The sequence below is a fragment of the Musca vetustissima genome, unplaced genomic scaffold (genome assembly GCF_032173495.1).
Source record: "Musca vetustissima isolate MV318-11 ecotype Yass unplaced genomic scaffold, APGP_CSIRO_Mvet_v1 utg51635, whole genome shotgun sequence".
NCBI lineage: Eukaryota > Metazoa > Arthropoda > Insecta > Diptera > Muscidae > Musca > Musca vetustissima.
In genome coordinates, this window is record NW_026884336.1 from 16,035 (window position 1) to 28,137 (window position 12,103).

The following is a 12,103-nucleotide window of genomic DNA, read 5'->3' on the forward strand; positions in this document are numbered from 1 at the left end:
ACATATAGATGGGAGATATATCCAATTTCAATAGGGTTCGTCCTTGGGTCAAGTAAATGAGCTATGCCAAATTTCATCCAATTCGGATCATAAATGCGACCTGTACTTTGTTTACAATTTAACATGAGAAGACGGACGGACATGCATAAAGTGATTCTAAGCATATTCTCAAAAGGAACCCTATGTCTGTCTCGTTCCCTTTTGTCTGTTACGAACATATGCAGTGTTTTTTCATTCTTTACCTCGTCATTCTGCGATTGTGAGCAAATATCTCCTACAGATGTGGGTGCCTTGCAGCAAACAGCAAACATGGATCTGAGTTCAAAAACAACCGAGGAAGTACAATATCGACAAATCCTTGCGAGGCAGGCGTGATTTGAACTTAAATTCAAAATTTTACACAACCTGCTGAAGTTACTATAACATAACGCGTGTTAAGTTTTGTTGAAATCAGTTCAGATTTATATATAGCTCCCGATTTTAAGTAAATGGTGCACCAAGGACCCAAAGTTAGGCCGATTGCCGCAAAAGTTTGTACAACGTACTGAAATTAATATAACATAACGAGTGTCAAGTTTCGTAAAAATCGGTTCAGATTTGAATGTAGCTCCCATATATAATTTGGTCCAATTTTATGTTAATTGGGTACCAATTGAGCACCACACAAAATTTGGCATAGCGTACTGAATAGAGTCAAGTGTGATGTGTGCTAAGTTTCGTGAAAATCGGTTCATATTTAGATATTGAAATTGGTGCAGATGCAGACATAGCCTCCATATATATTTCGCACGGGTGTCTGATTGAGATTAAATTTTTAATAGTGTCCATAATCGATTTACATTAATTTGTCCCATTGTACGCAAATGACTCTAAATCTGCCCGTCGGTTCACTTATAGATAAATAACACATATTTATGTTCGTCCAATTTCATGTCAGTTTTCCTTCGAAAAAGCGACGTCAGTTAGAACACATATATAAAATATACCCATAATGGTGAAGGGTATCATATAGTCGGCCCAGTCCGTCTTTACTACTTTCATAGCTGTTTTTTATTAATTACTATAACTTTCCTTTATTAACTAAATTCACGGATTCAGTCCTTTTGGTTATTGTACATATATACAAGTATATGAACTTTAAATAACTAAAATAATTTACACCAACGTCTATACTTAATCAAAATATCCCTTATTAGCTAACCATGGCAAAAGTTGTTGCATTTGTTTGCAGTAACGTTCACCGGTGTACATGGCCTTTTGCATTGCTCCGCCATCCTTTTTATCTCCCATCATGTTGTCCATGTTAATATCTTTGGTGGTACTGGGATCCAAAAGAACAACGGGAAGGCTCTTTAAAATCACAGTGTAACCTGAAAATCAAAGGATAGTTTTAAAATTAGAAGAATACAATTTTTTTATTTTCTCCCGCTACTTACCCATAAAAGCAAAATCAATCATCCACAAATGGACATCTCTTAAAGTTGGCAACTTTTTGGGATAACCCAAAATCATAAGATTTTCCACCAACTGCTTATGATAGTAACTAATAAAGTAATCGTAATATTTGATTTTGTTTTCCAAGCAAGTGGAACCCAAAAGGAAATATTGCAGATCCAAGGCAGGGGATGTAAAACGACCAGCTTGAAAATCAACCAACAATGTCTTGACGATATTGTTGTGTTCATCATGTTGGAACATAATATTGTTGGACCAACAATCACCATGACTGAGGACGTTGAAATCATCCATGCTACGTTTTTCTGAGTCAATGATTTCCTTCAAGTACTTTGGGCGATAACTTATCTGAAAGTACACAAATTTCAATACAATTAGATATATAAAACATGTTAGATCCTCTATAACTTACAAGTTTATCTTTTAATTGCTCAGCTTTGTACAGAGGCAAATTTTCCTCTACCACTTTCTCTTGTGGCTCCTGGCCTTTGGCCAACATTTGTACCATTTGCTCATTAAGCATTGGCTTCATCATCAACTCGGGCAGACCATTGTTCTTTACAATATATGTAGCTGAGGCAGCATGAAATTGGGCAATGACATCCAGAGCTTTTTTGGTATGATCCATATCAAGACCTTCAAGACGATTCATATTTTTGAAACCATCCTGACGTACATCCTCCATAAGGACAATATCGAAACCCAAATCTTTATCAAATGAATAGGCGTTGGGAGCAATTTTTGTCACTTTACCAGCCTTACGGTACATTTCATCAAAAACAGGGAAGAGTTCATAGTAACAAATTCTTTCACGTTTAAATGAACTCATCATGTTATTCAGAGCCTGGGCCTGTTGTGATGATGGTGGTACTTTAAGCATATATTTGCAAATCTTTGTGGAACCATCTGAAAGAGAAGTAGATAATGAGAAATTAATGTCGTGGAATGAAGAAGAAATTTACAATATTTGACAGTTTACAATCTGAATATATCTGAATATATTGGGGAAATATGATATGAGGGCATTACATCATTTCTGGCCTAGGCTTTGACAAGCTTTGGTAAAAACGTACTCAGCCCGTTTTGTCGTACGATTATGTGTTGTGTAATGTACAGTGACTTCAAAATCTATTTCCCAAAAATAATAATAATAATGAATTACGGACAGGATTATCACAGCAAAAAGTACAGAGATAAACATAAATATTTGTATGGGATGGAGCACCATCCCATAGCATTGTGAAAACTAGTGAAATTATTTTTATCATGGCCAAGATCGCCCAACGGCAAAGGTCATCCAAAAACGGTGGTTATGATACAAAGCCAAATTATAGAAAATTCGGCTGGAAATGGTGCCCAAATGGTGTCCCCAAACAATCAGATATTTGGTTATGGACCGTTATGTGGACCGATATATTCAGCTTTCAATACCAATTTTTACTAGGAAACAGAAGGACAAATTTGTATACACTCCATCATAGAGATTATATTTACCACTTTACAAATTGCCTATAATTTGACACAGAGTGTTCTCTTTGGGTATCAAGTGTCCATGCAAAAATTTAGGTGGTCCACGTTTACTGGTAGCCCCCATACAAAGGTACCCCTATTTTGAGTATTTACCCAAAAATTTGGTATAAACCCATTAACTGCCGAACCACTTGACATAGGCGGCCAAAATTTGACTCAGATGGTTTTTATATCAATACAAGTAATGATGTGCGAAATGGGGTCCCTGGGTCCAAGTTTTGATAAGGCCCCCATATAACCGTACCTCCCGATTTTAGGTATTTTTTGTCTATTATTCACCTTTTACAACCAAATTGGCTGTAATTTGACACAGAGTGTTCTCTTTGGGTACAAAATGTCCAAGCAAAAATGTAGGTATGTAGTTCCACATTTACTGGTAGCGCCCATACAAAGGTAAAACTATATTGAGTATTTAGCCAAAAATTGAGTATAAACTCATTAACTGCAAACCACTTGTCATAGGCGGTCAATTGGTACCCGTGGACATTTGGTACACAAAGAGAACACTCTGTGTCAAATTATAGCCAATTTGGTCGTAAAATGTGTCTAATAGACAAAAAAATGCCTTAAATCGGGAGGTACGGTTATATGGGGGTTATATCAAAACTTGGACCCAGGGACCCCATTTTGGATTTCTATATTTGCTTTGGCATTAAAAATATGTGGTCAAAATTTTGGCCGCCTATGTCAAGTGGTAAATACTCGGGTATTTACCCACGACTTTAAAGTATCGTAAAACTATCCATTCTAAAGCGATTTGATAAAAGAAACCGGAAAAAGGGTGTAAGATGTTAGGATGCCGATTCAATATAGTAACAACATAAATCGATTTAATAACAGAAACCCGGAAATAGGGTGTAAGATGTTGGGTTGCCGATTCAATATAGTAAATACACAAATAAATACCCCTAAATGAGTATTTACCCAATTTACCGGGTATTTACCCTTTGGGTATTTACCCACTGCCCATCTCTACTCCGTCATTAGGTGGAATTTCGAAGTCAATGACCGAAGAGCATTAACTCTAATTTTTTGTCGTAATTTTCACCCCAGTATACAGGCAATACCAAGTTTTGAATCTGAAATCGGGCAAAAAATATACCGAAATATGCAATGTAGGCACTATAAGCTATACTGAGCAAAATTTCATTTATATTGGACAAAATGTCCAATATAATGTCAGTTTTTTACGTAATTCCAATACTATTAGGTTGGGGAAAAAGAAATCCATTATTTTTATATGAACTATAGGACTTTATTTAAGATACTTCGGAATGTCCGATTTGGGTAAAATATGCACCGTTTTGTTGCCATTTTAAAGGCATTTCTCGATCATTTCTCAGATTTTATCAACATTTTTGACGATCGGCATACCTGTGCGAGGTGCAACTTTAACATCAAAAGTTCCTGAACGGAATCTACGAAACCAAAATTGCGCGTAATTGACTGTTACGGTTCACTTCCATTTTTAACACCTTGTAACTCACAACTAAATGCACCAAAAAAAAACAGCAAAATAATTTTTTACTGCGTAGTATCTCCCTTCCAAAGAGCATAAATCTGAAATTGTTTGATCGATACTTTACGAAAAATCTATCAGTGCAGCCATCTGCAAAAAATAATGGATTTTTTCCCCAACCTAATATATTGTCGTCATCAATCTACATCGGTTCATCAATAGAAATGTATACGTCATTATTTAATATTAATCAATTACAAATTAATTACAAAATCGCCTGTCTTCTGAAGATAATAACATTATTTGTATTTTGTTTCTGTCTTAATTTTCATTTATTTTTTTTATGCAACCCCTAATCAAAACATCACAACAAATTGCTCTCACGAATTATAATTTTGTGTTATTTTCTGTTTGACTTTCAAGTTTTTGTTTAAATAGAAGAGGAAATGAAACCAGAACTCATTTATAAGAGCTTTTGTTTGAAGAGAAAGATTAAAAATGTGAATAAAAATATTCAATCATGAGAGATTGTCAATTATTTCCCTATTTATACACATTGTGCCAAGGTGACCCTGAACTTGACATATGTTTTTCTTGACATACATTTTAAATATGACCATCTATAGCTGTAATGTTCATATTGTGTATGATCACATCATAAAATGTTTTTTCCGACATCTTACAAGAGCCGTCAAACAAATTGACGACTTATACATGCGACAAATATATAAATTTTTGAAAGTCACATCAAATTTTATGGCAACAAATTATTCAGATTCCACTTGACATGCTAATTAACCAAATAGGCTTTTATCAATTAAAATAAATTAACGTATTTATTAGGAATTCCTCTAGAATACCAATCGGTGATTCCATTAAATCAGATGACTAGTTCAGAAGATATATTTTTATACGCTCCACCATAGTATGGAGGGTATATTAATTTTGTTTTTCCGTTTGTAACTCATCGAAATAATCATTTCCGACCCTATAAAGTATATATATTCTTGATCAGCGTAAAATTCTAAGACGATCTAAGCATGTCCGTCTGTCCGTCCGTCTGTCCGTCTGTTGTAATCACTCTAGCGTCTAAACGAGTTGAGATAGATCGCCAAAATGTTGCACAGAGTCGCCTTTTGTCTGCAGGCAGGTCAAGTTCGAAGATGGGATATATCGGTCCACGTTTAGGTGCAGCTCCCATATAAGGGTGTCCCCCAATTTTCGGTATTTTGGGGTTCTTGAAAGCGTTTTTCAACCGAATTCGTTAAAATTTGGTATATTGAGTTGCTATTGGGTACCCAATTTCTCCACAAAAAATTATACATATAGGTCCATTTTTTCTGGTAGCCCCCATATTACGGTACCCTCTAATTTTCAGTATTTTGGGGGTTTTGATCGTAGTTTTCAACCGAATTGGCTGTAATTTCGTACTTTGAGTTCTTATTGGGTACCAAATCTCTCCACTAAAAATTATAAATATAGGTCAATTTTTTCTGGTAGCCCCCATATAAGGGTACCCCCCAAATGTCGGTATTTTGGGGTTCTTGAGCGTGTTTTTCAACCGAATTCGCTGAAATTTGGTACTTTGAGTTCTTATTGGGTAGCAAATCTCCCCACTAAAAATTATAAATATAGGTCCATTTTTTCGGACAGCCCCCATATAAGGGTACCACCAATTTTCGGTATTTTGAGGTTCTTGAGCGCGTTTTTCAACCAAATTCGCTGAAATTTGGTACTTTGAGTTCTTATTGAGTACCAAATCTCCCTACTAAAAATTATAAATATAGGTCAATTTTTTCTGGTACCCCCATATAACGGTACCCCTCAATTTTCGGTATTTTGGGGTTCTTGAGCGCATTTTTCAACCGAATTCGTTGAAATTTGCTACATTGGGTTCTTATTGGGTACTAAATGTCTCCACAAAAAATTATCAATATAGGTCCACTTTTTCTGGTAGCCCCCATATAACAGAACCCCCCAATGTTCGGTATTTTGGGGATCTTGAGCGCGTTTTTCAACCGAATTCGCTGAAATTTGGTACATTGGGTTCTTATTTAGTGCCAAATATCTACACAAAAAATTGTAAACATCGGTCCACTTTTTCTGATAGCACCTATATAAGGGTACCCCCCAATTTTCGGTGTTTTGAAGTTCTTGAGTGCGTTTTTCAACCGAATTCGCTGAAATTTGGTACTTTGAGTTCTTATTGGGTAGCAAATCTCCCCACCAAAAATTATAAACATATGTCCTTTTTTCTGATAGCCCCCATATAAGGGTACTCCCCAATATTCGTTATTTTGGGGTTCTTGAGCGCGTTTTTCAACCAAATTTGCTGTAATTTGGTATTTTGTAGTCGTATATGGTAACAAATCACCGACCAAAAATTATTAATATTCACCCCATTTTAGGGGTAGTCCCCATATAACTTCCTTTTTATACCCTCCACCATAGTATGGAGGGTATATTAGTTCTGTTTTTATACCCTCCACCATTGTATGGAGGGTATATTAGTTTTGTTTTTTCCGTTTGTAACGCATCAAAATAATCATTTCCCACCCTATAAAGTATATATATTCTTGATCAGTGTAAAATTCTAAGACGATTTAAGCATGTCCGTCTGTCTGTTGTAATCACTCTAGCATCTAAACGAATTGAGATAGAAGGCTAAAATTTTGCATAGAGTCGTCTTTTGTCTGAAGGCAGGTCAAGTTCGAAGATGGGCTATATCGGCCCACGTTTAGGCATAGCTCCCATATAAGGGTACCCCCCAATTTTCGGTATTTTAGGTTTCTTGATATATCGGCAGACATTTAGGCATCTTCTCAATATATTGATACCTCCTGAAGGAATGATTTGAGATAAACAATTAAAATATTGGGTTCATAATTGGCATATACCGGTCATTAATTAGGCATAGCCATCATAATGATATCCCTAAATATTCACTACTTCCTACACTATGTCACCAATATTTGTCCCCCTTTAGGCATAGCCTCATATAACTTTGTAATCTAATTTACAGTAGTTTGAGGATTTTATACTCTACCATGCGTTATTAGTATCAGTCCACTTTTTGGATCTTACAGATTTTAGGGAAAATCCGCATAATGGTTTACATAAATCGGTTTGTAGAATTATCGGTATATGCCCAATTTTTGGTATTTTCCCTATATTTCCACTGCATGTATCTGCCAGTAAAATTATGGTGGAGGGTATCCAAAGTTCGGCACGGCCGAACTTAACGCTTTTTCACTTGTTATACTCTAACGATGTTGAGAATAGTTAAGTTTTCAGGAACTGAAAACATTCGCTTAATTTTTTTATGTCAATTTATGATACCTATTTACCGAACATTTGATGTTTACAAACAAATGCACATATTATCATCTACCTGTCATCGGACGGACTTGTATATGGGACCTATATAAAATCCTAGCCAAATAAATTAGTAGCGCCAAATTTCATCGCAATATGATAATACATTTCATATTAAGATCACTTCGATTGGGAAATGAGGCTAGTAGAGAAATATATATTTTATAGCTAAGTCCAAATATTGAACTATAATTTTCTAGGGAGTACTGTTACTGATTGAAACTTCTACATTAAAAACCAGTAAGGAAGGGTATATAGAAGATATTCTATTAAGATTATTATTGTAACAGACGCAGTAGTTTTGACCTTTGAAGGACCACGAAATCGGACAAATTAAATATGTGATATGTATTCATATGAGAAACAACAAATGTTATTCTGCAATCTATGCAAAATTCCATTTCAATCGAAGAGATTTAGAGACGGTTTTTCAATGGGATGGTAAATGAATACCAATGCTCTCAGAATGAATGGTTCCCTTAAAGCAAGCTTGACACCCGCAATGCTGTAGCACATCGCACTGTGAAAAATTTACGTTGAGTATTTTGGGCACAATTGGATATCTGTCAAAATATATATGGGGCTATATCTGAATCGACACTAACTACAACAAAACTCAATAACGTAATTCTGGTACGATATGCTAAATTTCTTCGCAATCGGAGACATTTTGGGTATTTGGGACACTATTTAGATAAAATGGGCCAAAAACATATACGGGAGATAAATAAAAATATGAGTCGATTTCTATCAAATTTAATTAGAATTTTGGGGACAACATTTACATAATATTGAACAAATATTTATATAGGAGCTATAAATACATCTGCTCAGATTTTATCAAGACTTCATATACGCTAATCTGTATTGGATTCAGTACGATGTTCAAAAATGTATCTCTATTGGACATATCTTGGGAATTTTGGCGAATATAATATATATTTAAATTGGAAATGTTTTCAACAAAACTTCACATGGGAGCTTTATCTAAATCTGTGCACCGATTCAATAGGGTTCGCCCTCTGGCAAAATACGTGTCCTGTGTCAAATTGCATCCAATGCGACCTGTACTTTGCTAACAAAAATACATGGACGGACAGACGGGCGTCCATAAATAGATTCAGAAAGTTATTCTATGCATATTTTCAGGAGCAACCATGGGTCTATCTCGATTCCTTTTGCCTGTTACAAACATATGCACAAAGACATAATACCCTGTACTACAGAGTGGTGAAGGTTACAAATGCAAACGCTTCACTCAAAAGGACTTAAAAACTATATGAAACTCAACGAGGCTTTATATAATGGTATATCCCAGAATAAAATTCTAAGTCGATTTACGCACACCCGTCCGTCTGTTGGAAACACAATACTGATCACAATATTTATGATATTTTGCACAGACATTGCTAGTCCTCATAGGATGATGGTATTGCTAATGGGATATGTCGGTCCATGTTATGCTTTAGTCCTTTAACCCAATATTCGGTATTTTTGGGGATTTTGAACACGTTTTCAACGTAATTGGTTATTTTGTTTTCTCAGTGGCTGTCAAATTTCACTACCAAATATTTTTAATATCGATCCTCGTTTTGTCGCATATAATTATTATGTATTTTGAGAATTTAAAATTTTTTCTCACGTATTTTTCGGAGTCAAATTAGCAATAATTCGTGTGCACTGCACGTGATGAACAAACATCTTTTAATAGTGTTTCGAATTAATTTTCTAGATCCGAACCCAGCTACAATTGTGGGAGAGACACGAGAATGAATAAACCGTTAGGTCTTCACTCGTACTTCGCCTAGATTTGGTGAAAATATCTGGATGTGCAAAGTTTAAATCTTTTTAGATGTAATTTCCAGAATGGCTTATTCGCTGCTCAACTGCACCTACGGAAATGCTGAATGATTGGTAAAATTAATGCGAAGTACAAAATTTTAAACAAAAATTTTAAACAATAATGAGTGAGCTACTTATGAAAGGTAAACAGGTTTGTCGTGTTTTGGCGTGCTCTTTGATTTTTATACCCTTCACCACACTGTGGTACAGGGTATTATGTCTTTGTGCATATGTTTGTAACAGGCAAAAGGAATCGAGATAGACCCATAGTTCCTTTTGAGAATATTCAGAGATTCACATTCTGAGTCGATTTAAGCATGTCCGTCTGTCCGTCCATGTATTTTTGTGAGAAAAGTACAGGTCCCATTTATGATCCGAATTGGATGAAATTTGGCACAGCCCATTGGTTTGGCCCAAGGACGAACCCTATTGAAATTGGAGAAAATCGGTTCAGATTTAGATATAGCTCCCATATATATTTTCGTCCGATTTTAGGTAAATGGTACATAAAAGCCCCTGAAAATCTTTAGATTTGCACGCATTTTGGCATAGCGTACTAAATTAAGTCGACAATGATGTGTGATAAATTTCGTGAAAATCGGTTCAGATTTAGATATAGCCCCCATATAGTTTCGTCCAATTTTAGGTAAATGGTGCACCACAGTCCCTGAAAATCATTAGATTTGCACGAATTTATAGTTTTGTCCGATTTTATGTAAATGGTGTACCAAAGTCCTTGTATATCCTTCGATTTGAACGAAATTTGGCACAGCGTACGGATTGAAGTGTAGAAAGATGTGTGTTAAATTTCGTGAAAATCGGTTCAGATTTAGATATAGCTCCCATATATATTTTCGTCCGATTTCATGAAAATGGTACACCAAAGTCCCTATATATCCTTCGATTTGCACGAAATTTGGATTTATAAGTAAATGAAGAACTCAAAATGTGGCTGAATGCACAAAATATATTGAAGTAAGTGTAACCTAACATGTGGCCAGTTTCGATGAAATCGGTTTGGATTTCGATATTTTGCTTTAAATTTATTTACATAATATTGTTCCATTGTAAGAAGCAACTCTATATCTGACCAAAATTTAGTATTGGTTGCAGAATGACATTTTTATGTTCATGTTAATGGTCCTTCAAAAATGGTCCTTCATCTGATGAATATATCTAAAGTGGTGAAGGGTATCATATAGTCGGCCCCGTCCGACTTTACTACTTTCCTTACTGGTTTACTAGTCGAAAAAAGAAGCTGTATTATGTTTTGTGTAAAAAATAAAATAATATGCAGGACATTTGAAATGTTGACTGTGGCGTATGGTCGGTCGACTATGAGCAGAGTACAAGACTACAATAACGTGGTGCACCATTAATTCTTGCCACAAGGACGTACTATAAATAAATTAATATGCATATGCTCGAAGTAACTCGCCACAACGATATAGAAGTGTGGAAAAATCAATAATGAACTTTGGACCATGATAACGCACCATATCACATATCGCTGCTCGTGCGGGAGTTTTTAGCCAAAAACAAAACCGTTATCATGCCTTAACCACGCTATTTGCGGAATTTGACCACCACTGGACGAGAAACGGACAGATGTGCATATACATATATGTAAATCGAATCCAAATTGTTTGAAACTAATTTCTTATAAATGATACATCAAATGCCGAATGATGGTCTGTTTGATGTACATGGGTTTATATATAGGTATAGATCACATATTTCATTTGGCCCAGTTCAAAAAACTAGTAAACCTTTTACATATGAGGTACTGAAAGATGTAGTATTTTGAATACTGACAATTATTATTTTTTTGGAAACTATTTTGAAACATTAATGGTATATTTTATTTTATTTGTTCCATATTGTTTCGATCACACATTCGCTGTTATAACGTAAAATATTTCCACTGGTATTTTTTGTGGCACACACTTTTCACTTTTATTATTCATAACGAATCCGATTATAATACGTCGCCACACCACAAACTTACCCTTCAAGGCAACTTCAATTTCTATAGCCCACAAGGTGGATAGGAAATTTTCTCCAGCAGCAAAAGGAGTATCCGCTTTCATAGAATTGATTTTATCAAAATTGTCAACATTTGTTTCCACAACGCTTACAAACAAATCAGCTGTTAACCATTCTGGAACTGGGGTAGAAGTCATTGTAAAAAAGCGAATAAAACTATTTCTTGTGATTGCCGCGATTCAAATCAAACTACAATCGCTGGACAAAAAACTACTTGTTTATATAGTTAGACAATCAGAATTCGCGTGCCCATATCTTTTTATCAATTCACTGGCGACATTTTCTCCGCTCTGCTTCGTAAACGAAATCTGGACAAACATATGTAAGCTCAAATCATAATAATTTTTTAACATACTCGCTCATACTAACAACAAATCAAAAGAAAAAAACTTATCA

At 35.2% G+C, this 12,103-nt stretch overlaps 1 protein-coding gene across 1 annotated transcript; it reads right to left on the reverse strand.

The window, feature by feature from the left end:
* Positions 1–1,173: 1,173 nt before the first annotated feature.
* LOC133331310 (uncharacterized) lies at positions 1,174–11,844 on the reverse strand. The gene is made up of 4 exons (XM_061539709.1): positions 11,670–11,844; positions 1,868–2,361; positions 1,437–1,803; positions 1,174–1,370 (listed from the first exon to the last, which is right to left on the reverse strand). Exons 1-4 carry the CDS (start codon positions 11,842–11,844, stop codon positions 1,174–1,176), a joined length of 1,233 nt encoding a protein of 410 aa, XP_061395693.1.
* Between the last annotated feature and the right edge of the window lie 259 nt (positions 11,845–12,103).

What these genes read in the sequence shown, in the direction of transcription:
- LOC133331310 (XM_061539709.1), bottom strand. Translation starts at nt 11,844, where the DNA reads ATGACTTCTACCCCAGTTCCAGAATGGTTAACAGCTGATTTGTTTGTA. An exon ending in AGCAATTAAAAGATAAACTT is followed by an intron (nt 1,804 to 1,867) that starts GTAAGTTATAGA and finishes GTGTACTTTCAG; the next exon opens with ATAAGTTATCGCCCAAAGTA. An exon ending in GATTGATTTTGCTTTTATGG is followed by an intron (nt 1,371 to 1,436) that starts GTAAGTAGCGGG and finishes TTTGATTTTCAG; the next exon opens with GTTACACTGTGATTTTAAAG.